General features: G+C 39.6%; 1 protein-coding gene across 2 annotated transcripts in view; it reads left to right on the top strand.

The window, feature by feature from the left end:
* Window positions 1-26903, top strand: part of RPTOR (regulatory associated protein of MTOR complex 1) — a 162663-nt gene that overhangs the window by 26578 nt on the left and 109182 nt on the right. For both annotated transcript variants that reach the window (XM_076354136.1, XM_076354135.1), the window contains exons 4-5: window positions 19473-19631; window positions 26094-26240. In XM_076354136.1, coding sequence (XP_076210251.1) covers window positions 19473-19631; window positions 26094-26240 — 306 coding nt within the window. The remainder of the gene's footprint in view (window positions 1-19472; window positions 19632-26093; window positions 26241-26903) is intronic.

Below are 26903 nucleotides of genomic sequence, written 5' to 3'. Positions count from 1 at the left end.
TTAATTAGTAAGTTGCCTGCTGCACATCAAAGGTTGAGCATTTCTTAAAGAGTAACTAGTTAAGCATGAAAACTAATTGAACATATGACCTAATTATTGGTCTCTCTGTGAGTCATACTTTTCCTTTATTTCTGTAGGGTTTTTCTTTTAAAACAACAGCAAATACTAATTGCTCCTGCAAAAGAGATACTGTAGAATTCCAAAGGGGAAAATGTAAAATGTAAAAACTTGTACTTGGTCTCCCTACTCCACAGATGTAGGGAGGAACATGTAACAAAACATGAAGAAGGAGGGGGAAAAAAAAAAAAAGACATTGTGACCTTGTTTAACAAAACCAGGTTTTCCTAAGAGGACTATGTTTGGGTTTTATTTCCCAACAGCCTCTTGAATTTGGCAGCTATTTCAGGCTCTGCAAAATTTTGCTGTATCAATCTTTTGCTGTCTTGTTAAAGATCAACTGTCTTCAGCATAAACCAGCATTTTTTTCCAGAAAATAAAAAAGTCTGTCATAGAAGAGGGTCAACAAGTGTAACTGCCAAAACCAGTTATTCACGTTCTCATTCTATCTGAAAATTGTTGTGGTACCATTCTGCGTTTGACTGTTAGCCATGTGCTGTTTTCGCAAAATATCCCTCTAGAAGAACCGGTAGTTTAGCCAGAAAAGCACAAATTGTAAGTATGGTAAATGATGAAAGCCACTCTTTTATGTCTTTTGAATGCAGAGAAAATTAGGGCAAATTAAGCAGTATCTGACTTACAGTTTTCCTTTTGGTAGCTCTCCGTGAGTGGTCTGCAACCCAACCATTCACTCATCCACAGCATAGCTTGGCAGGGGGAGAACACAAGACCAGGGTCTCAGTTTAAACCACCAACAAAGATGCATTGCATTGAAGCTACTCTCTTTTGTGCTGAAAAATCTGAACTGGGCCACCTATTTGCTTCTGCATTCGGGGCACTAAGCATCAGGAGGAAGCCACGATGAACGACTGTGGAGATTTTAGCATCTTAAACCACTGCATAGGTTCCCTGGAGTTTTGTAGCCTGAGTTGTAGCAGTATATCTGTAGGCACTGCTGACGTGACTGCCTTTGCATGGGAGTAGCTGTACCACCTGTACATAAAAAAAAAAAATCTCCTGCAGCAATGATAACTAAAGGATTTGGGAGTAAGCTGTACAAGTGGAAAGCTCCCTGCTGCAATTCTGGGGCTCAGTCTAGGTAGAATGCATGTTTTAATTCTTTTTATAGTGAGGAAAAAAAAATCTGATAAATCTTTAACACACTACTAAAAATGAAGTGGGAACTGTGAAATTGCACGAGTAATGTACTTAATACTGATTTCTCTGAGATTCTCGTGGAAAAATGAGGCCCAAAAAGGAAAAAATAGTTACAGGCATGAACTGATGTGAAGAAGCGTGTTCAAAAGATGTAAAGACAAGGAAGTGACATTAAGCTGTTTTGTGAACTGAACTGTTCATGCATTGCAGATCAGCAGTGATGTAGCATTCTGGAACTAAGTCAACAAACTTGCAAAATCGGTTTAGTGGGAAAATCCTCTGGGTCTTCCCATTTTGCTGAAGGCCTTGAACACTGCAGGCAGGAGTGACCTTGAATGAAGGAGATGGGGCAAAGGGGAAGCTATTGCCAAAGTCTAGAAAGATAAGTTTGAACCACAATGAAAGGGACATTTAACTTGTAAGCAAACAAAATTTCTTCCCATTTTATTAGAAAAGTGATGCAGTAATGTGACTGTTTAGGGTAGCGTATCTCTCTGAAAAGTGGCAGTCTTCAAAATCACTAAACTGCTCAAGCAGCGGCTGGACGATGATACCTGCCTCAGTTGTGCTCTCTCTGGGAAGCAGACCTGCATCGCTGCAGGACAGAGGCTCCAGAACACCCCACCACTATTTCTGCACATTTTAAACAGCTCCCCTTGAAAATGCGAAGAGTGACCTGGTAAAATCTCCCAGATGCACATTCAGTAAGGCCTGCTTGGCAAGGAAGCTGCTAAGGGCATAAGGCCACCAAGAACCAGATTCATACTTTACCTACTGCCCTCCCCTCCCTTACACACTTGGTCATTTGCAGAAGCAATGGGCCTCCCTTGCCAAGGTGGAACTTCCTGAGAGTGCCTCTGAGATGCTTTTCCTTTGCTTTATCACCCCGCTTCTGAACTCCTATTAATTCTGAAATCCTCTCTTTGAATGCAGTCATTCAGTGACCATGCTTTCTCTTGCTTTGCTTTCTGTAGTCTTCTGACAATAAGATCCATTCACACGTTTTATACTTCCTCTCTGTTTTGTTTTGTATTTTGTCATCAAAATGAGGCCAGAGTTGGCAGACAAGCAAGATTTTTGTTTTCAAGGGTATTTTCGTATGACCATTGTACCCTTAATGTCAGTTTGTCCTAAGATGTGAAGAAAGACCTGATACTAGAAAGGCTTCTTGAAAGAGATAAGCAGCTCTGCCTGCTCAAATCTGATTAATGTTTTTCTGTAATTACCACCCAGCCTCTGTGTGACCTATTTAAAAGTACCTTGTCTTTGTGTTCCATGGAGAGTAGTGAATCACTGGCGATTAGAGACAGGGAGGAGCCTTCTGCAGATCCACTTGCATCAACCCTGGTGCTCTTTATCTAGTAAATACCAGTAGGTATCCACTGGACAAGGATTCAGTCATTGCAAACTTGGACATGCAAATGATTGTGTATCAGACACAGTATTAGACAACTGAAGCTTCTTTCTGAATAGACATCGGAGTTTTGTGCAAAACTTAGAGCATTAACAAAGAAAACTGTTTACATTTTTATTTACACTCCTGCTCATCTCTAAGGCAGAATGAGAAAAGCCTGAAATACTTTGGTTTTAACTCCTTTCCTATGGATCTTAACAAAGCATAAAACCTCTGAGTGATTGTTTTTCCTTCTCTTGACTCATTAAGCTGTTTGTTAATCTGAATATGGCTTCATTAAACAATTATTTTGCAATCAGAGGAAAACCTGGAATTGCTAAATAATTATTTAGTTTTGAGAAGATTAACTTCTTGTCCTAGCATGAATACAGCATAGTAGTTCCTCCTGTTGAGTACAATGCACTTTGACCAGAATATAAAGACAACCAGTTTGAGGATTCACTTACGCACCAGACTGTGGTCCTGCAGCCTAAACTGGGCTCCGAGTAGTATCTAACTTTATGTTTAAGAAACAAGAAGATGCAGAGCCTGAAACTTTAAAGAGCTCTTAAAATAGAGGTTATAAAGAAGGAATAGTACTAAAATGACACTGTTGCTTAGGAGTTACGTTATTGGACTAAGTAGGTTTTAAAGATGTGTCTTGGTGTGTACTTAAAATCCCGTTAGAGCATTTTGTGATGTGACCCACCAAAGCCATCGAACTGTCATCAGTCTGAGGATAGGGATGTGGCATATGAGAAGCAGATTTAAGTTCTTTTACAATTCCCTTTGTTTAAAAATAAACAATTATTTATGCAGCCATCTCAGAAAGTTTATTTTATTTGAACAGATAGGGAGGGATTCTTACCATACAGGGTAGGCTGGTGGGTAGAATTTCTGTAAATCTTGGAGCAAACTTGTAGCGTGTAGCAGCTTGTAATTGCTGAGAAACACACCTGTCTCCTGAATCTATTGTAGCAGATATCAAGGTTAGTAGTCCTGATTTTTTGTCCTCCCCATCAACACCAGTTCTCATGAACAGACTGCTCAAAGGTATTTTTTTGGAAGTATTATTGAATACTGAATCCACACAATGAGGATGAGGTACTTTAGAATTCATTTCACATTGGACTTGAAAGCAAGGTCAAAGACTCTGCAGAGGAAGGGTAAAGTCACTACGCTGCTGACTACAGTCAAGCAAATAAATGTTCCACCCTTATAGCTTAGCTCTAGTAATGCATTTTGTCCTAGACATCTAGCAAATTAAGCTGTTTAAGTCTTGGGCTGCTTGTGAATATATTAGCATGTAGGAGATTGAGATGGATTTTTAAAATGCAACCAAATATCTACAGAGGACTTGCCTAAGACTTGCAAGAGTCTTCCTTGTGGCTTAGTTTAGCAATTACACTTAAATATCTGTAAGTTATAGTACGTCTTCACTGTAATTAATATTTTTCAAGTTAGCCATAACTAATAATTTTATCAGAAACACTTTTCATGGCCTGCATTAACCAGGTTAAGCTGTTGCTTGTAACATCAATTTGGAATTTCCAGCATACTCCCTTGTACTTAAATATGCATTTTTTTATTATCTTTGAGTAATCCTCATGAATTTACGTCAGAGTAATTTCATGTGCCCACAACCTAAAATTAAAACACCTAAAAGGTGTTTTTAAAAGATAAAAATAAAAAAGCCTGGAATCTGTGAATATGGTTCAGAATAATTTGTATTTGCATGCATGTCTCTAACCCAAGAGTTATTGTGGTCAGATCATGTTGGGCTTACAGGCAACTGAATTTATGATTGATTGATAGTAGGTATAAATTGAAATCACTTCTTACATTGCTGAATTGATCTCTGAAGTTATCACATAACACGCTCTTGCAGCTGTTTACTTCTCTGCTACCTGCATTTTGCAGTCTGATGACCTGGTGCAGCAAAATCCTGATCTGGCACTCATGTTTGCAAGCATAAGGAAATGAACAGCAAAGTTGCATCAGTGCAAATGTTGTGAAATTCAGAAAACCCTCTGTGAGACTGCAGGCTTCCTGCCAAGTTCTGTGCTTGTCGTGGTTTAACCTCAGCCGGCAACTGAGCACCACACAGCCGCTCGCTCACTCTCCCCCCGCCCCCGGTGGGATGGGGGAGAGAATCGGAAGAGTAAAAGTGAGAAAACTCGTGGGTTGAGATAAAGACAGTTTAATAATTGAAATAAAACAATAATAATGATAATAATAATGATAAAAAGAATATACAAAGCAAGTGATGCACAGTACAATTGCTCACCACCCGCCAACTGATGCCCAGCCAGTCCCCGAGCAGCGGCGCCCCCCCCCCAGCCAGCTTCCCCCCAGTTTCTGTACTGAGCATGACGTCCCATGGTATGGAATGTCCCTTTGGGTCAGCTGTCCTGGCCGTGCCCTCTCCCAGCTTCTTGTGCACCTCCAGCCTCCTCAGTCGGTAGAGCATGGGAAGCTGAAAAGTCCTTGACTAGTGTAAGCACTGCTCAGCAACAACTAAAACATCGGTGTGTTATCAACATTGTTTTCATACTAAATCCAAAACACAGCACTGTACCAGCTGCTAGGAAGAGAATTAACTCTATCCCTGCCGAAACCAGGACAGTGCTAGACAGAGTTTGCCAGGTACTTTGAGACAACCTTGTCATACTGCTATCCTTTCCAGGCTCTACAGCAAGCTGGGAGTGACTACAGGGTCATGTGCTGTCTGTAAAGGATTTCTGCCTTACTATGACTTTGCTGCTGTTTTCTTTGTTTGGGGTGGATGTGGAAAACAGCTGCACAAGTTAGAGTACATTGCTTTTGGATAAAATGTCAGATATCCTTTAGAGAAAAGGATCCAGATTTATCACAAGACATACTTTTTACTGATGTAGTAAGGGTTATTTTAAACAAACGCTTGTAATGGGGTAGTGCAGAACATGTTGCTACATGAATTCCAAAGATTGAATATATTTTTGACTGATTTCCTGAGGAAGCCAGGCTTTTAAAACCATGCAGTGTGTGGCTGCATCTTGCACCCATCGTACATCCCAGCAACCTTAACACATCACATGTCATTTTTAAAAGGGTTGAGAATTCAGAATTTAAATTTGTCCTAAACATTTTGTGAAAATAGCTGGATGGAGGTAGGGGACAGACTGCGTATTGTTACTCTCCTGGTCAACTAAGGAACAGGCTGCAGTCTGAGCCCAACTCTTACCGGACATTAACACTACGTAGGGAGAGGGAAGAGAAAACACCATTAATACCCAAACCTTCAGAAAGAGATTGCATCCAATTAGGTGATAGAAAATCCAAAAATGAGCAGCAAAGTTGGGGAAAATTTGGCTTGATTCTACTGCTCATGAAAGAATTCTTTTCTTTGTAGATTGTTCATTTATTGTGAAATTGTGCAAAAATAAAAGTGTTCTTGTAGAGTTCTAAATTTGTCTATTCTTTGATGTGTTTTCAAAGCCAGTGTAAATTCAGGATCCTAAATCTTTCTTTGATGCAAGAAAAAAGATGTGGTTTAGTATTAAAATTAAATCACGGTAAATCACAGGATTGAGGTATTAATAACGGTTTTGAATGAACGAAAGAACAAAGTATTTTTGTTATGAATGAAGTATGTAGTTTTTAACTAAAACAGCTTCAACATCAGAAGACTTGGAAGTAGGCCAACTTAGTGTCATATATCGAAAAAGAAAAAACGTGTGGGAATAACAGCATTGCGAAAAGTCCATAGTAATGAAGTTAATTGAAAAGCAATTAGTGGGTATAAAGCAACTAGTAGTGAAAGTTATTAGGAACATAAACTGTTAGTGTGTTTTGGAGGAATTTGTGGCAGAAGTGGCTTAGAGAGAACTGCTTGAGATGTAGACCCTCAGAGGTCTTTGCGGAAGCTCAGTCTCCGAGGAGAGGTTTATCCCTTAGATCAGTCCTAGCGCTGTCCCTGCCAAGACTATCGTGAGTGAGCAAAGATGAGTAATGAAGTAGCGATTAAAAGCCCTCTGGGTAGGTAACTGAACTGGACCAACTGGGCTGTACTGGGGGATGGGAGCAGCAGAGCTGTGTTGGTTCTAATCCAGGACCCTGGCCGGTACCCTGGCCAACTGCCGATGGGTAAAAGCGTTTCACACAAAGAGCCTGGGCGTGTATCGTATATGCTGAATGGCTTTGTGAGCTGGAGGTGGAGTCTTGGTATTTTACTGTCCTGCATATATTGTTCTTCCAGGAGTTTATGAATGCCGAAAAGTTTAAAATGGTTCAGAGAAGTGACTGGACGGTGGTGTCCTGTGGCAAGGACATGCTTGTCTCTACAATGTTTAGTTAAGCTGTGTGTCTGTTCTTTCCCTCTAAACATGTCAATGGATATTTTAATTTTATTTCACCTAGTTCTAGTGTTGGAAGAAATAATAGCTAGCCAAGAGAAAATGAAAAAAACATAATTGGTTCTCATTTTACAGGCTGATGTTATATACAGCTTCTGTATCTTTTTCTCTTGGCAGATGAGTCCTAGGCCATTTAATCATTCCTCATGTGAAAACCATTGCACACCTGAAAAAACCCCAGACCTGCACACAATCTTCAAGATATAGGTGTTTGCTGGATCTCTACAGTGGCATAATGGTTTTAGGGCTTCTTTCTTGCCTTCCTAATGATTGCTCTTTACTTGCTTTTATGACTGCTGGTGGGCTGGCGTTTATACAGAACAGCTCTTTACACTCCCAAGATCTTGTGTCTGAGTGCTTGTACGTAGTTCAAGGGTAATTGTTCTCTGTGTAAAATCAGAATGGTGTTTCTTCTTGCACAACACTCAAATGCATCTGTATTGGATATCCTCTTCCATACTGCTGCTGAAACACTCCCTGCAGCGGGGTCTGCCTGCAGTAGTTCTGAATAACCCTCTGTCATCAACAGACTGTCGTATTTCTGCTCACTCCCTTTACAGGAGTATTTATTAATGTGTTGGATGGTTTGGGCTACAAAACTGATCCCCTTGGAACTTCACAGCGACTTCCCTCCATAGACAAAATTAATGATTCTCCCCCCACCCGCCTGTTTTATAAGCAAGTCTTTATATATGTACTTTCTTCCAAATCTCGTGTTAAGATCTTGCTAAATCTCTTCTGGGAATCGAAATGGGTTTATATCAAAAAGATACTTTCTGTCATCTCCATGCTCTTTGATTTCTTTAAAAAACTCTAGAAGATAAGAGTTTGATTAAAAAAAAGTATGGCTTCTCATTATAGATGCTAAATGGACTCTTCCCTGAGGTGTTTATTCATGTTTGTTTGTTTATTATTATTCCAACTAATGTGCTTAATTTAAAAATATTATGTCATGCTTACTGCTTTCATGTTTCCTGATACCCAGGCAGTTTTAAACTGAGGTTACCCTCTACAGTTAAAGTTCAGTAATTTAATACTTGAGTTAATTTAGTTTACACTTTTTGTTCTGTAACTCCTGGAGATGTGATAGGGATGTGGAAGGTCTGGTGATCTCATTGCTTGTGACTGGTTGCGGTTGATGATGGCCGTGTCAACTCTAACTGCGAGCTGTCTCCTTCCAGCAAGTTAAACCTTAAGCATGTGCTTTCCAAAGCTTGAAACTCCTGATCAGTTGGAACAACTACTCATGCTGTGCGTTAGTTTCCTTCAGGTTCTTATGCTAGTCCCTGTGTATCTTGTAATTTTTTTAATTCTCTGGAACCCACCTTATAGACTTAATAGAAGATTTTGTTGTTGTTGGTAGTTGAAATATTGATCTGAGCGTTGATTCACCTAAAGTGTTTTTAACCAAAAATAAAAATGGCAGTCAATCTTAAATCTTGCTTACATTTTGTGATAGAATAACTTATATTTGAAAACCTTCCTAAGGAGAAGAAGATTCTCAGGCTTGGAGAAAAACCACCCACTCCTCAACCAAAAAGCCCCAAAGCATAGTGATGCCTTGCAGTCACAGCTAGTGTACAATTCTTACTCTGTGTTTCTCAAACTTGGGTTGCAGCAAACCAGAGCGAACCTCTAGCTGAGACTTGGCTGGGCTTAAACATTCCCCTCCCCGCCCTGCAACTAGACAGAGGAGATCAGAAGGGTGTTAAGGAAACTGTGAATCCAGTGTTTGCTAGATGTACAGCGTACTATTTCCTCATAGAAATTAACTTAAAATTTATAAATATTTACGAATATAGAAATACCTTTTTGTGGTCTGTATGCATCACAGTTTTCTTACTTGACGCAAGATATTACCCAGTGCAAGATAACAGTGATGGGTCATACAGCCCTTGCGCACGCTTATGCAGTTCTGTCAGAGATTACTTGTGGTTTATCTGATCTTTGGGTAACTACCCGAATTCTGTGCATATACGAGCTTGTCTGCATATTCCAACTCATTTTGGAGCTTTACGTATTTTTCTTCTTTCTGCTCAACATCAAAAAGTTCCCTAACGAAAGGATTGGAGGTGATAGCAAAGAATTTCTGAATATTCAGAGAAGAAATCTAATGTGACCTTTAGAGAAATGGAAGTGACGGTGAATTTGAGCATCCAGTCAAGAACAATAAAATTGAAGTTCCAGTCCTTATAAGGACAAAAAAGATGGCACAAATCACTGAGCTTCTTTTCTACTGCACTAGAATAGGATTTAAACCTTTTGAGAAGCTTACTGAAATTTTTTGGCCCTATTTTTTGTGTCCCTGCATGTCATTACAGGATGATTTCATAGAATGCTTTAAAAATAAATAAAATTGTGGTAACGCTATTCTCTTCTAATTTATCTAAGCTATTCCTGTTGTATTTTAATTTGTTAATGCGCAAGTATAAATGCTGCTGTTCCCCTGCTGCTTCTTTATTAAGTGAGGATTAGTGTTTGAGGAATGTTTTAAACAAAACAGAAGCTTGTCTGTGTGGTGTATACTTAAAATGCCCTGTCTTAATTTTGCTCTATTATAAATAATAGCTATTTTAGTCTTCTCTTTTCCCTAAAGTTTTGTTCTTAATAATTTAAAAAAAAATATTTGAAATCACTTAACCCAGGATTTTCCAGGGCGTTGTAGCCTCAGTGAGTGGAGATCTGAAAGAGAATTCTTTGCCATGCAAGAACAAATGCACATTTCATTCTCAGAGCTTATTTTTCTAAGCTGCGTGAGAGGCGATTAGGAACCGCAGCAGGTCGTGGTGTTGGGGATCCAGCGCTGGCTGTAACCTGCCTGGCCAGGTCCTGTCTTCTCAGCTGCTGTCATGAGGAAGACATGTGATTTAGATATACGTAGGAGTTATTATCTCTATTTCTGTCAGTGCCACTGCGGGTAATTTTTCTTTCAGCTTATCTGCTATGTTTTTATGCCATCCTTACGCAGAGTTTTTTGTTTAAAGTCTTCTAATAAGCCCTCAGAAAGGCTGATGGTAACAAAATGTTCCCACCCCATCACTGTAAAAATCCGGTGCTCTGTAAGAGCTGGGCTCACATTGGCTTTTTTTGAGGGTTTTGTTGAGCCCATTTGTTATTCTGTATTACTAATGGGATAGTTACCACTCTCTGCTACCCCTGACGTAGTAAGTAAAGCCTAGAGCAACGCTGGAAGATTAGAATTGCTTTTTCCTGTACCGCAATTCAGACTCAGACTTTAATATACTGGTCACTCAATTAAAAAGGACTTATTTCAGTTTTTCCTACCATAGCTATTTTATTCTACACTGTGAAAGTCACAGGATAAGAAAGCACAAAGGTTTTCATTGTGTAGTTTAACTCACGTATATCTCGTGCAGTGCTGAGCATCGTGTGAAAAGACTGTAAATGTGCATTGTTGCTCCTTAATTGATCATTATTATCTAATAAAAATATAGAAAAGAAAGCAATGGGACATAGATGAAAATGTTTTGATTTTGTCAAAAGTTAAATTGTAGCAACTGGAATAATAATGATACATTGAGGTAGTCTTCGTGATTAATAGCTCTAAAATAGTGAAAAAGAGGAGATATTCCTCATCTCTCCGCTTTGTTGCTTTTGTAATGGAGATGCAGCTTCACAGAGCTCTTCTGCAAGGATGAAAATCAATCCAGAAGCTCATGCATGTAGGTGTGGTATGGGTTTAAATTTCTCCAGTAATCTCCAGAGTTTTCACCATAATTCTTTTTCCTGGACACACACCCATTCTTGGTTTTGGGCCTTTTAATTTTCTGAATGGTTATGTTGCTCAAAATTTCTATTTAAATGTGTTAAGCTAAATAAAATCATTGAAACACCAGTCTTTGAATGAATTATGTTTTGCTTGGGAAGACTAGTGCCATCCTTCTGGCACTGTTCCTTTTCATTGTTTTGTATGCTTCCAGTGTGTTAAATAGTTTAAAAAAAGTAAAATGTCAGTGATGTTGTTTTGCTGTGTGACACAACATTTGTGTGCTGTGTGACATGTCCAATTATATGGCTGTGAAACTGTTTGACATATATATGCCTATTTTATACGTCTAAGCCAGAGTTTGTTCCAGACATTCGGAGGAACATGTTGCATCAAACTGGCAGTTGCCCCATAAAAGACGGAATCTGAATTAATTCAATTTTATCTTTTTCACTTTAAGGAAAACTGAATCCAGGATTTTTAGTGTTCATCATTGATAGGTCTTCAAACATCTGAGAAACATCTCCGGCTGCAGGGGTTTTTTTATTCTTTGGATATAAGATACCGGTCTGAATTCTCTTACCATGAAAATGGTAGTTAACGTGCTTTTACGCATAACTGCTTCTGCACTGCCGTATATCGCAGAATGGCCCGCCAGCGTGCTGCTGTTGGTGCTGCTGGTAGCGGTTGTGGCCATTGGATTTAACGGTGGGTGGTTTGTACAGTTGCAGTCCTGGGGACTTGCTGAGATTCTCGTGTGTAATGAAGAGGTGGCAGTCAGGAACTCAGGAATGCAGAGACTAGAGTGGTGTATCAATCCCTGGAGCACCCTACCCTGAATTGAGTAAGTTCTTTTGTCTGCCGTAGAAGTAATCTGTTTCTGAAGTTACTGTGCTGCTTCATTAGAATGGAGCAGAAGGAAGTAGTGTGGATTTGCTTCCTTCCAGGGCCGGCTTCACACAGGACCATTGCCATGCCTTTGAGTAACTGTTTGATCCCAAAATTCTTAACCTCTTACAGTCAGTTTGATAAAACTGAGTACAGAAGTTCTGCAACAATTTTCCTGTCATTTCAGAACCTGCTCTTAGGTCTCCCCTGCTCCTTTTTCTCCCTGGTGTTCTGCTCCCTCCGTCCTCACAGACCATGCTAGCTAAACTGGCTCGTGGAGCAACAACAACGATTTTGGGCAGTGACCCTGATCCCTTGAGCAGTAGCAAAGTGGTTTGTGTGCTGGGCTGGAGGCTCCGGTACGCACACAGCCAAGAGAGGTAGTATGAAACCTGCGCATCTTTGGCCCTTGAAACTGCTGATTTCATTACTCTTGTTTGTTAGTAACTTATTTCTTTGTAAGGCTTTTTATATTTCTGTTTTTCAAATTTGGGCATTGTTCCAAAAAAGACTCTCTTGGAATAATTAGATTGCTTTGATTCCTTTTAATTAAATCATGTTAAGTAGGCTGTCTGTGTGCATGGCAAAGTCTCAGGTTTAATGTATTTTCTGCATTTGGAAACTGGGGTTCAAATCTGATCCAAGTCACAGTGCAGCAGCTGCACGACATCCTCTGATGTCCCATTTACGTAGAGATTCACCTTGAACAGTAGAGTTGCTTTGAAGAATAAAGCAGAAAAGATTATAAGTCATTATAAGGAAGAATTAGGCTACGTTAGGAAAAAATGTTTAGAACTATAAGGGAAATGCAACTCATGCTGCCTTGCAAGGCTTTAACACAGGTTAGGTGACCAATTGTCAGGAGGGACACAGATGTAATTGATTGTGCATCAGGATAACTGGGATGGGACTAGATTACTTCATGAAATCCAACCCAACCTTCCTTTCTGAGATTATACAGGACTAAGCAATGAGATGGCAGGGTGCAGAATAGGAAACCTTTCAGTTCCTTGTATTGTACGTATCCAGCGTATCAACTGACAGTTCTATAGTGAACTTCAAAAACTCAAATGCTACAACTATATTGATTCTATTTTATTTGTTTTACCTGTAGCAGTAACTCTGAAACTGTGTTTTTCTTGTTTTGTGTGCGCTATTTTGCATGTGGGATTCTTTGTCACCCAATAGCCCTTTTAAAAAAAATAAATTCATCAAAATAAAGGTTTTATACTTCATTATAGATTCTGGGTAGGATCATGCATGTGGCTTCTTCTGTAAGGAGGTGTAAAAGACAGTTTCAGTATAAAATATTGAATGTTGGAGTAATTTCTTCTGTTGATAAATTGGGGACACATCCTCAGATGATAAATGGAGCAGCAGTGCCAGTGAGTCTCTCAAGAAGAGCAGAGCTGTCTTACCAGACCCATTCCTGTTTTGGGGAATCTTTTACCTGACAGTGTATCCGACGGTAAGGGTGACTTTGATCCCTTTGAGGAGAGACGGGAATGAGAGGAGGGCAGATATGAACAGAAACAGAGCTGTGATTTCATGGAGAGCTTCCTTAGTCCTTACACAGTGAGTCTCAAGCTGCTCCACACTGTTTGCCAGCGTAGTTTTATCCCCTAGCCACTTCTCTCTCAAGTTGTTTCTTGCTGGTGCCCTGTGACCCCACTCCAAACAGTCTGGTAGAACTTAATCTGCGAAATGCTGTCTAAGGGGCTTAAATCCTGGTTAACCAAGTTATGTCTGAGAATTTCTTAACTTCTAAGTGTGAGCCTCTGCCCTTGTGCAGATGATGCCTTTTCTCCACTCAAATGAGCACAGTTTTACCCTCTTTACCTTCCTTATAGCTGTACACACTAGCGGCATCTAAGATGGTTGATGTTTCTTTGTAGCAGCTGGGGAAATCATTGGAATAGTGACGTTCTTCAACCCAGACTTGCCAAAAGCATCAAACCTCCGCAGTATGAAGTTACTAGGGAAAGCAAATTGGGGATCACGTGCCGATATGAGTTGTAAAAAACGAAATATGAATTTATTTTTATGGAAGTTAGGCCCATTGGGTTTAGTGAGGTATCTTAGGGATAAAAGGTGAGTGACTTTAGGCTTTTGTTATGCTGAATGGAAAGAGGGCAATATTATAACTTGTAAATAGCAAAGGTTATGAATGCCAACAGATACATTTTTCATATTGTTCATATCTGCTGTGCTAGGTGTTGCTATTTTGGCATTGAATCACACGCACGCTGTGGTCTAAGTGTTGTGGAGTCTTTCTGGAACCAAGACTGAGGTCTTAGGCTGCAGGAAAATGAAAGATCAAGACTTGAATTTTATAACTTTGATGGGAAAATAGGTTTATCCTTGTATTTTTTTGAGGGGGAAAAAAAAAAATCATCTCCCTGATGAAAATGCTATAGTACTCCAGCATGCCTCTGTCACCCTGCTGGGCTGATGAGTGCCAACGATGATGGAAACCTGGCCTGGCTTCCAAAACCCTTTCTCCCCATTGCCCGTTAACGGTTAAGCAACATCAGCAACTTAAATCACTTATTCTCAAATTGTCACCCTTAGCACTCCGCATTTCTTCCTTTTTATAGGACCTAATCCCGAGGCGAGTTTCCTGAACTCAGCATCTGGCAGGGTTGAGCACACCAGAGTTTGGAAGGCGGATAATGAGACGGGTTCTGGTTTCTCAAATGACAGCAAAAGCACTTTGTCACAAAATCGCTGAGCTTCTGCAGCCCCTGCCCTTCTGAGCATAGCTTGGTGATATCCTGGGAAAGGGGCCTCTATCTTGGACTTTTCCTCAGTTTGATTTATGTTTTGGCCCCATTCAAAGTCAAAGAAAAACCCTGTAATTAGGTGAAGTTTCCAAAGCCGAGCCATTAATTTAAGCACAAAATCCACAGAACTGTGGTAATTACTTTATGCAGCCAATACATAGTGACATTTCCCAGTGGGATAGTAGTTGATGAACACAGTGAATTGTTTTTTCCCCTCCAGACAGACTCATCTTGGAGAGGTTACTGCTATCACCTGGTAATCAGTAAACATGTGGGTGTTTTATTTATCCTTTGAAAGAACTAAACCCCTCATGAAACAAATGGGACGATGCTCGTGCTTTATTGCTGCTGCTTTTTGTGTTTTGTGTTTGAGCCCTGGTGTCTCCAGTGCAGCCCTTTTAGCGAGGCTGGGTTAGGAGCTGACTGGCTATTCAGTTGTAACTCTGTTTTATTTGCCCACTGACAGTTTTCCCCTGGTGTTTTCCCAGACCTGCTAATTACACTGGTAGTGTCAGCCGTGTGCTGCTGGCTCATTTGGACCTCGCTCACTCGAACTGATGAAAATGGGACGGAGCTGGTGTAGATCCTAATGACAGTTTTCAAAGCAGATATAGCCAGAATGTGGCTCTCGTCTTGAATAAGGAAATGATACGGTTTTGATAGATCACATCTTTAGAGAATCCCTGTTTTCTCTCTTAAAGATGATTGCTTTGATTTTATCGTGATAGGAAATTTGGAAATAATTTGGAAAGCAGTTCTGAGAGAGTGTGTGTCAATAGGCGATCAGCATAACTGCTTTAGAGCAAAACCATCTCACTTTAAATTTCAGCATTAAGCATGGTTAATGTTAACGTCCACAGCAAAAACATCTAGCTAATGCACTTGGTATTTAGTCCCAAACTGTTTTCTTTTCCTGTTTTGGGTGCCAGCACTCCTTTCTATTGAAACTCCTCCTATTTCCTGCAACTTTGTCAATACGGTGTTTTGTCAATCCAGAAGTTTGTGGCATATTGAAAATTGAACTGTCTTAAAAATTAACATAACTCTATTTTTAAACAAGTATGCAGGAAAAAGGTTGGATAAACCAGGGAGTGTTTCATAAAAGCGTGGTAATACTACATAAACAAGCAAAACTTTTAATTTTGCCTGCATGAGTAGAATAATGAGGATAGTCTGGATCAGGCTGCCACAAAGTTATTGCTTTTGACAGGAGCTCTTCAGTGAGACACTGAGGTGATCAGAAAATCAAATTCACACCAGAAAGCCAGCTGACATCACCGTCAGCAATTTCATGCTTGTCCATCACAGCGCTCCGGTCGGGCTTTTTGACAGCTCTAATGCTACGATTGCAACATCAGCTGGGAGCAACAGATACAGCTGGGCATCATCTGCAGAGGAATCGAAGTCTAGATTGTCTTGTCTGATAATTGCGTCAGGAAGCAAAGACTCCTTGCCAAACACCAGAAAATATCTGCCATCAACACATAATAGAAGGCAGGGAAGGCCAGCATGGTCTTCAGATGCAGTAACAATCTGGAACTGGTCAATAGCTCATAAAAACAAACAGAAAACAAAACATAAAGCCTTGTTGTGTGTCTGTGTGATTTCAACAAAAGTTGCTGAGATTAAGCCCAACAGACCTTTTGAGGATTTAGGTTAGGATCTCTGTTACCTTTTGCACTAACTCCTGCTTGAAAGCATCTGTTTGGAAGTGGAAGGGAAGGAATGCAGCACAACATCACCAGGGAAGACAAATGAATAATGACAGAAGGAAATATAGGAGGGTTACAAAAGGAAACTATTCATCAAAAGGGTAGTGATGCTAAAATGCAAAATTTTCATATGAGAACTAAAACGATGTTTAAAAAATGCTTCTTCATACTGTGAAAGGAAAGGTAAAATTGTTGAATCAGTGAATCCTCCTGGACCACAGCTCATCTGGGTGTCAGCCGTGTTAAATGTGACGGGGCGCTGTAGAGCTGGTCATCGGTAATGTGCTTTCTGGTACTGGGTAGGAGTGGCAGCCCATGGGTTAGCCAGGTTTTTGTGCTGTTTCTGTATGGTCTTCTCAAAGACCTTCAATTTCTGTAGTTCTGTTCTGGAAGGAGACCTTATTTGTCTTTAACAGCTATTAAAAATAGCACCCTGTCCCACAGAGCATCACATAAAACAGTAAGCTCCTCCTCTCCCCCCCCCCCCAAACTAACGCCCCACAACCCAATCAGATGAACAAGCCCTCAACGTTTCTTGTAATTACTGTACTTATTCTCCTGGTATTTTTTGCATACCAATGAAAAAAGTCTTGAAGATATTTTTTAGGAAAAAAAGAAAAAGACACCACCTGGTCTAGTTTGTTACTCAGATATGTGTTTCTTGTCGTATGTGCATGAATGATGAGTAATAAACTCACGCCTGAAAGTCCTGAGCTGACAGGTAGGACTAAGACTGACTGCTTATTTACAGGCTCCCTCCTCTCCTTTTCATTCTTCTCAGCCTTGTGTTTCTCAATGCACAAATGATATGTTTACAGTTTGGATCTTTAGATCTACAGGCTTTAGTTTTAGAGTATGAATTCACCTCCATTAATTGTGAGCTGTATTTAATATTTATGCTAAAAGGACGTGAGGAGTGTTCCAATGAGCGTGTTCTCCTTTGAAAAAAAGGAGCTGAAAAATTACCAACCACTCTGGTTATAGTGTCTTGTAAAGATGCCAGCAGACAGAACGTGATTTAAGGTGCATATTTTTGCAAATCAGCCCCTTCATAACAACACTGAAAGGAGAGAAAAAGAGGTATGGGGGGGGGGGGGTCCGTGTTGAGATTAATATAGCCTCTTATCTTTACTTAGTGCAGAAGTTCCCCAAAAGGATGAGTGTGTCAGATCACTGGTTCTTTCTTAATTTTTTTTCTCCTCTTGCTTGCTTTTCTTTGTTGTTGTAATCATGCAAATGATGCCGTTCATTGTATCCATCTTGCCTGTTGGCTTGAGATGCTGAATATTAATTGAGCAGCGTGATATCTGTTTTTCAAGCTTCATAGATAAGCAAAACATTTTTATATTAAAGCGCTTCATCCTCTTTTACTATGATATTTTAAGACTTTCTTATCTTTGCCTGTCATAGAAGAAAACCTAAAAAGCCCAAACTTCCGAGACCTTGATTTGGTGTTTAAACAGGCTTTCAATAGCAGATTTTTGTAGAGGTATGTATATAGTTGTCCTGCTCTTAAACTTGATTCTTTCTTTCAATACATTGGCTTTGATTTTTTTAAGCCATTGTGATTCTGGGTTCTCAGTCTCTCTTTGCAGGTCTGGAGAAGAGAGGAAGAAACGGGCTTTTATCTTTCAAAGGGCAGTTGAAAGACTTTTTGTTATTATTTGGCCTTGCTTCAAAAAAATGCACTTTTGAGTATGACAAACTAGCTACTACATAGGCATCTTGAACTTAGCCGAGTAAAAATGTTTTTGAAGTATTGGGCGTTTTGAACAGGGTTTTTTTCCTCAAACATAGAAATGTGCTCCGATTTACATGCTTGTAGAGCTGTATAGCTAGGAACGATAATGTAGTGTCTGCAGCCAAAGTTGTGATGATACCGAATATAAAATTTTTCCAGAAGCAGGGGTCGGTTGCCAAGGGCTCTCAATCAGTTTTCCCTCCTTTTACCCAGCTGTGTGAATATCATATTCCTGGGACCTTTGTGCACTTTTATCTTGAGAATGTTGCTGTCTTAAAGCATAAGCTGTTTGAGGTGAGGTTATGAAATATTGTTATATTCATAACCCTTCTTTAGGGAGAGGGGTGCAAAAGAGTTTAGTGTAACTTGGTGCCTGATCTTAACAGCTAATAATTAATAAGTTAATTAAAAGTATGTTAGTGTTATGCTAGATTGCTTTGATTTTTTTCCCCCCGTTTTTATCTATCACTGGATGTTGAATAAAATTGTCATGTACTTGCTGATTGCACATTTATTCATTTTTCTGTAATTCTGTAGGTTTCTGTAGTCTCTTATAGTATCTGCAGGTAACTAGTCTACTTTTAAAACTGCTGTGCATTTAGTCAGCAGTCTTCTGTGTGCCTCTTACATGTGAAGAGCAGACAAGAACTATTGAGCCATAGTTACGTTTATGACCTGGTGGAACCAGTAGTGGTGATGAGCTGCTGGGATGGAGAGATCTGCAAGTTCAAAGTAAACTCGTTACTGAAAATGAGTATGCCCATAGTGTACATAGTATAGCTGCAAGAAGTTGGCCATGTTTCTTTTTGAAGACAAACTTTTTGCCATAAAATTTTTCACTGTCTGCTGTGGGTCCATCTGGAAAAGGCAAGACTCCATCTAGGTTTAACATATTTACAGAAGTGTTGGCCAGGCTTCGTTTATATCTGTATTTATTAATAAAAGGGGAACTAACTAGACAGGGCTTAGGAAGAGGATGAGGCTGCTGCTATTCTTATTCTTATTCCATGAAGGATAGCTGTCTGAACTTCTCCTCTACTCTTCACTCTGATATTTTTGTTCCTTTTAAGGCTAGAAGCAAGAGCTGTGTCCCTTTTCCAGATGGGAGGGAAGGAACATTTCAGTATGACATTTGAAGTTTACAGAATATCTGATTTCTACAATTTTCTGTCTTTAAGAGGGAATTTTGTTCAGTTGGAGATGTACAGGGTATGAATTTGAGGATTAGGGAATTGTGCAGGGTTATTTTTGAGGCTGGCTAATGTTGAAAACATATTTGACCTTCCTAAGGCATTCTGAATGTTAGTAATCCCTGGGTGAAATGGATCAGAGTTGAGAGATCCGGTAAACTCAGTCAAACCTGTGTTGTTACTGTATGTGCAATCCCACACACCAATAGCAGACATATTTTGTTTATTCAGCTTTACAGTAAATGTTTTATGTTTTCTTTTTCCAATATAACCAGTTTATATACATGCTTCTATCTTAACTAGGTGCCTGCATCTTAGATAGATATGTTTTCACACTTAAAATGATTATCTTACATTTTATGTTACTAGGCCAGGTACAAGCAGAGTCTTGATCCTACGGTGGATGAAGTTAAGAAACTGTGCACATCTCTGCGTCGAAACGCCAAGGAAGAGCGGGTACTTTTCCACTACAATGGACATGGCGTGCCCAGGCCAACAGTAAATGGGGAGATCTGGGTCTTCAATAAGGTGCGTCTTTGCAAAGAAGTGTTGAACAGCTGAATCTTTTTCACTGCTATGTAAATTATTGAAGTGTTCTGTTAGAGAAAACTGAATTTTCAGGGTTTAAAATGTGTTCACAGGTATTTGTTTGGTTCCCTGCTGCCAGCTGTTTGCTTTCTTTGTGTTCTTGAAGTTCTGTGAGACCAAATAGGTTGTCCCTCACCTCGCAGCAGGGCAGGAGGGTCTTCTCTCAGATGCACAACATTGCAAAACACCGAAAAGCTGGCTATTCCACTTGCTTCGTCTGCTTTTCAGAGGTAGCACCCCAGCTCTGTCGTGTCTGGAGCAAACAGGAAAGGCTCTCCGATGGAGCTTTGCTGCCTTATGTCACTGACTGATTATTAAGTTCTCACCATAAAGTTTATGCTTAAAATGTCTACTAACTCTGAACAGCCATTGTTCAAACTACCTAGAGATACTGCATGAGGACAATAAACTGCATGACTAGCTCTGCTTCCAGAGCACAGAGTCCTGAAGAGCCTCCGAGTACAATGTAATAGGTATCTTTTGCCTTTTTTAAAGACTTTTGATACTCCTGCTTAGCCATGGTTTGTCGCCATGGTTTGGACAGCTGCGTAGATCACATGCAACACCCTTTGAGTGATTCCAAGTGTGACCTAAATGTACTTTGCTTTCCCTTTAGTTAAGCTATTTAGTGTCTATTAAGGGTAACTGATCTAGAATGGAGTCTTAGGGAATTGAGAGATACTGCTTGTAGCTGAAAAGTACATTCAGCTGACATAGGATTTGCATTCATTATTATAGATATGCTCCTATTTTATTTTGAGGGCTTCTTTTCTCATTCTTCACATGCATTATTTTTGTAATTGAATGAGCATTCACTGATAATTTGAAAGAGCAGGGTAGAAGGGAAATGGAGAAAGTGCAAGAGGGCATCACTTTATTCTGGTGCATCTACATTGGAGACTTGATTAGTATTCAGACCAATAAACAATTGGTCTGAATACTAATTCATTTTGAAGCTGAATTTGGTGTTTAAGAACAAATAGGAGTGACCTTCTTAACAGCCAGTGGTTAATAAATAAGCCAGAAAGAATGCTGGGCAGAATGTGTTACACATGGAAGGAGAGGAAATTACTGCTCAATGAAGTTGTGTGTTATGCCAAATGCTTTATTAAGAGCTTACTGGGTATTTGTCAGTTTGCCTGCAGCATCAGCTGAGGTAATGTGGTGTGGACGCCACTGGTGATGAGGAGCTGAGGTCTCTCTGATTTACCTTATGGACTGTGAAAAAAAAATTTGGTTGCCATAGAGGTTGACAGGGAAAGTTGAAATTTAGTAATTTTTGCAGCATGTTACCAAATATTGGCTTTTTTTGAAAGAAAGAATCAGGAGTAGAACTTTTCTTTTAAGCAAAGGATTAAATTTAAGGAAATACGGGGCGGGGGGGGCGGGAATCAGCAGTGTTTAGAAATCAGTCCTAAGGAATTCAGCCTCAGATCTAAGCAGAGGGCCTGATGAGGTTCAATATTATAGCCCTCTTGAATTGAAATAGTGGAGGTACTGAAATTTGACTGTGCTGGCATTTTAAAATTAGATTTAAAATGCTCATGCATGCATTTGAAGTCTCAGTTATACGAGCATGAAGGCAGAGCTGAAAGGGACCTTGAGATCATCCAAGCGAGGGGCCAAAAAGAGTGAAACAGGCCTTGCTGGTGGATGTGGTGTTACAGGCTGACCTGTGTTTGTCGAAGGAAATAAAATGTGTTGGATTTATACTGACTTCCCTTGGGGCCAGGTTGAGCATCTTTCTCCTGTTCCCAGAATCTGAAGTATTGGGACGTGTGGTTCTGGTGGGTCATCAGACTGTTAGCAAGGTTTTGGTGCAGGTGCTGCAGGAGAGTAGAGGGCAGTGGGGCAAATAGGAGGTGCGACATCTGTTTTAATTCAAGGATAGGAGACAACAATGGATTTCAAGAATCTGTCCAGACGATTCACTATGCTTTTGTTCTCGGTCTGCAGATGCTCATTTTTCCTTTCCTTTTTTTTTCCTCCCATAAAATTGGTGTGCAGCCATTATGGGGCTGACAACATAGGTGATGACAGAGAGGACTTCTCCCACTGCGTTTGAGCAGCCGGAGCTGCCTTCCGTGTGCTCCTGCAGCCCAGCCTGAATGCAGCAGAAGTTGGCAGAGCTGTATGGGTTAGCCACCTTGTGCCTTACGGCTGCCAGAGCTTGCTGGGATGCACAGACTAGCAGACCCAATGCCTCTTCTATTCTGCTGGTTTACTGTGAGGGGAGAAGAAGTGAAAGCAGCTTTGCAGTGCTGTTGGTAGCTACCACCAGAGAGCATGGAAACTTAGAGGACCCTAGTACTTCTTCAGTTTTTTCTTTTTCACCTTTTTCTAGTGTCACATTTAAATCTCCCAACATGTGCCAACAGGCTATCAGAGACAGCAAATAGATGTAGTGGTGTAGGAGCACTTTGTAATGATGCTGGAGAAAGTTCACATATTAGTAGATCTTCATTAATATCTTCCCCTTAATTTCTCAAGAGTTGATATTTTAAAATTAATCTAGATCTCTGCCCTTGCACAGTTGGTGCTTTGTCTGAACTGATGTTTTAAAATGATAAAGTAAGGAGAATGCTTCTCTTACATGTTTTGTTATATAGTCTTCTGAAAAGCTGTCTGCTTATGTAACTGAATGAATTAGTTGACAAAGGGCCTGGTGGATGGACTGACACGTTCTTGAAGGTGTCCCAGGAACACCTGGATGGTTAGCCCTGCTCCGGCTCTGCCATTTCTCTGACGGTGGGGTTGCGGCGCTGCCAGAGCATTAGCAGATTGTTCCCCTGCCCTGTCGAAGGGAGACCCCTGTATTTGCAGCTGATCTTTGTGCGCTCTAAGAAGCCTTCCTCGCACGACAGGAGTGTATTCAGGAGAAATTAAGCATGTATAGTCTGATACGTAGATTAAAAAACATAATGTAGCCTGGTTCACTTCAGCTGCACGTCTCAGTCACTTTGTTCAGTTAAACAGCGTTCAAATGCTACCAGAAAGGCGTGTGAAAGAGGAAGCAGTATGGTACGATTTGGATAAGGCACTTGAAAAGCTAGTAGCTAAACTAACTTGGTCTTTAAAAACCGAACCTGCCTTCTCTCCTACAGACAGTTTTTCCTTGAGTTTAATTTTTTATAGATTTTGACAAGTTGTGCTTGCTGTAGTATAAATACCTCTGTGGTTACCTTCACCTTTCAGGCTTCACCTATGAAGCAAGCCTATCCTTTTGATATTTAATCTAGCCTGACAGATGAAAAGGACAGTAGTAAATAAATAATCTGATACTCATCTGCATTCATTTTATTAGAATTTAAACCTGACCTTCCATATATGCTTTGCAGAAAAGAAGACAGTAGTGAGGAGTGCCTCTGACTCCATTGCCCTGCAGCGCAGGGTGTGAGTGCGGGGAGGTGCCCTCTCCTCTTCCCCGCACCCTTCCTCCTCCCCTCAAAACACACGCTTCAGAAGTTGCTTCAGCTCGGTAACTTCGTGGGGTCAGAGACAGCATTAAGGGAAGCGGAAAGTATTTTCGGTTGTAATTTTTTTTTTTTCCCTAGCTTTTAATCACAGCTGCTCAGCAAATGCTGTGCTACTCCAAGGCAGCACATGAAGGCATTTATAGTGCTTTAGTTTGTTAATTTTTGCTTTGCAGCTTGACGAACACAACATTCCTGAACTCTTTCTGTTAGAGAGATAATAAGATGTATAGAAAGAACTGGGGATGGATTCCCATAGGTTCATTGCCACAAGGTTCATTTCCAGAGATTTCTGAGGGGTTCCACGAAGTTCAGAAATCCCAGGACAGAAGCTGAACACAGCAACCTTCTGAGGAAGCTTTTTAGCTTTAGAGAAATCTCCTTAGAGAATACGCTTCAAGCATTGTTTCATCTTTGGTAGGAAATGGTACCATGCTTTGGAAGGAATGATTATTTTGAAAATGTCCTTTTCCTGGGTCTGTTACATCTTACTGTTGTACAAAAAGATGTGAAATGTGTGCATTGTCAGAAGCAAATTCTGCTGCTAATGTGAGAATACAAAACACAAAATGTGCATCATCATTGTGTTCCTATTAAGTCCTTTGGAAACTATTTACATTTCACTCATCCTGTCCACAGCTCTGCTGAAACATCCTCTATTTGACCAAATAAGGGCCAGAAGCTGCAGTGCTCCTTCATGCTGTAGAAGATTGCCATGGCTCGTTGTTTTAACTGGCTGCTCTTGTTGACATGTGTTACAAGCCAGTACTTAATTAGGGAATTGTACGTTATTTTACTGTAGGCTTCCTGCTCTGGCTTGCTGTACAGTATTGGCATACAAAAGAAGGGTTGAGACCTTGTAAATCAGTAAATTTGGCATTATCTGGTGTTTTGCCAGATTTTGAAGATGCAATAACATGCTTTTCGCGTATTTATTGTGAGTGCTGTTGTATTAATAAGGAGCAATGTTCTCTTTCTAGTTTTGCTTGCTACTATTTTCTGAGAAAATCCCAACATGGTTTCAAAAAGGTAAAAACCAAAAAAATCCTGAGTTCAAACATGTTTATTCTCAAGTTCTGAGGAACTTCTCTGCAAAATCTGAAGAATGTTGTTTTTAAAATATTTTTTGAGTTGTTCGTTAATCAATTGGTTATGAAAGTTGTTCAAAATCAGTTTCTAGTTTAGTTGTTTGTTGTGTCATTCCTTTAGTCACAGAGGGATGTTGGGAGTTGTGTTAACAGAGCAGAAACTTTCTGGCTAAAAAACGAAGTCAATACTGAGAACAAAACATACAGACAAGTTCTTTCATACTCACAGCCGCAGCATGGCAGAAGCAAGATGATCAAGCATCAAAAGATCGCCCTGAGCAACCATGCTAGAAAACTATTATTTAACACTCCTTTTTTCTTCAAACTATCTCATTTACATATAATTAGAAAATTTGATAAGCTATATCTGACCCCTGCAGTAAAATCGGAACATAAAATTCTTCTGTTTTGAAATGCCACAATATTAATCAGAGCTATGATCCAATCTTAACTGTAGCAATATGCATTAATATAAAGTTAAAACAATGCATGCCCATAAAATCTCGTTGATTATATGTGTCAGAGCAGAGTTTTTTACATGTAACTTACTATGATTGGAATGTGCTTAAACTGAGTGGTGTCCTTAGAAAAGGTCTATGCCAGTTATTCATGTATCATTCTATCCTGCAACAATTTGCAAAGCTCTTAACTCCCTAAAACTTTGGCTTTTATAAACAATTTTTCTTATTCATTTTAATGAAACAACTGAAACTGTTATATATGGGCAAAACTGGATTTTGAAATGACTTACTATTTCCTGCCTTATCTAACATATGGTTTATGATCGCTTCTGTCTTTATATACGCTGATATGTGTCCTTGAAAATTTGATTTTTGTAAAAGTTTACTGGTTTTGTTACAGCTATTTTAAGTCTCTTGAATTTAAATGGGAGTTACCATCCCATCCATCATCCTGCTGATGTTAATAGGAACATCACAGCTTTTACTGTAGATTTTGGGCAGAGTTCAGTGCTGTACGAACATGAACAGGTTGCCCTCTGGCTGCAGATGGGAAGGATTATGCCGTCAGCCACTGTGTATTTGGTAGGGACTCCTTTCAGGCTCAAATGGCAGAAACCTGCTTTGGTTTATATTTTCAGTTCTGCCACTTAGTTTAGGGTGTGACCCTTCATAGCTGATTTTAAATGTCTGATTTTTGATCCTCCTTGTATTTTAAGAAGCTCTTGCCTCCAATTATTTGGGGGGGGTCGGGTGGAAGAGAAGGAACAAAATACTTCATATTTACAGAAACTAAATTGTTGGTTCTTCACTTTGTTGAAGGCAGGCTTTGCTGGTTTTAATTTTTTTGGATAATTCTGAAAGTTGCACAGAAGTTAAAGGCTGTAATAAAATTATGAAGCATCTCATTAAACTAGGATGGGGTAGCTGCTGATGGGCTACGTAGTCTTAATTACCAATCTTGATTTATTGATGGAGTTTTCAGTTTAAGACGTTTGATGTTAAATTAAAGACAGCTGGTTTACATCCTTTATCAGTGTTGCAGAAATTTGAGATAAAATTGGAATATTAAATGCTGGTTGGGGTTGTCAGCACATATCAGAGCACTCTGTGAATTTTAGAATTTTAGTTTAGAGTTTAGCATTTCAAACAATACCACAATAAAATCTACTTGTCGTTTGTGTTGGAGTTAGGTTCGTAGTCCTCATGATTAGTAGATGTTGATTGGTATTTGTATTGATTAATATGCCCGATGTTCAATCTAGGTTTATTTTGTGATTTCAGAACTGGAATTTTTTTGTGTTTATTTTATTATCTCACCAATGAAAGTTCTGCTGCTTCTCTGCCTCTTTGTAACGCGAGTGTTTTTTTTTCTTCTTGTAGAACTATACTCAGTATATTCCTCTATCCATATATGACCTGCAAACATGGATGGGCAGTCCTTCCATTTTCGTCTATGATTGCTCTAATGCTGGCCTTATTGTCAAGTCATTCAAACAATTTGCACTACAGAGGGAGCAAGAGTTGGAGGTGAGATCACAGTCTACTGCAAAGGTTTCATTTGTGTTTGTGCCGCAGGGTTAAGTTTAAGCTTGCTTTGCTATATACAGCTGAAAAATGTGTTTATGTTGGAAGGCAAATTAATTTGCAAATAATTTTGCCGCTCCAATCTTTCTGGTTCAGTTTGCTATCCTATTAAATTTGGAATAATTTTTAATACAAGTACTAATTAAATGGTAATGTTAATAGAATCAATTTGTGCCCTAATGGTCTTTTCTGCTGAGATAAATGCTGAGGTGAACTAGACATATTTATTTTAATTGCAAAAGTCTAGTATCTGGGTATGTGTTTGGATGTAGTTAGAGTTTTGTGCTGTTGAACTGAATGTGAAAATGCAAAACAAAATAAAATAAACCTGATACACAGATGGACTGTCACTGGTGGTTTCCGTTTCACAGACTGCTTAAGTTGAATGTGTTTCCAGTGAAAAGCTGTCTTTCATTGCAAATGTAATTACTAATTTATTGAAGTAAATCTGAAATGCAAAGTGGAAGGTAAGAAGTCAATATTCTTTGTGCAGCAACTTGGGATGGCAAGACTCCCCATTGCAAGAAATTCCTGCTAGCTTTAGCTTACATAGAAAGCACATTTTTTTAAAGGTTAACTTCTTAGACTTTCACAGTTCTAAGACAT

Source organism: Aptenodytes patagonicus, chromosome 16 (genome assembly GCF_965638725.1).
Source record: "Aptenodytes patagonicus chromosome 16, bAptPat1.pri.cur, whole genome shotgun sequence".
Taxonomy (NCBI): Eukaryota; Metazoa; Chordata; class Aves; order Sphenisciformes; family Spheniscidae; genus Aptenodytes; species Aptenodytes patagonicus.
Note: the sequence above shows the minus strand (reverse complement) of the source record. Positions and strands in the feature narration are given on the sequence as shown.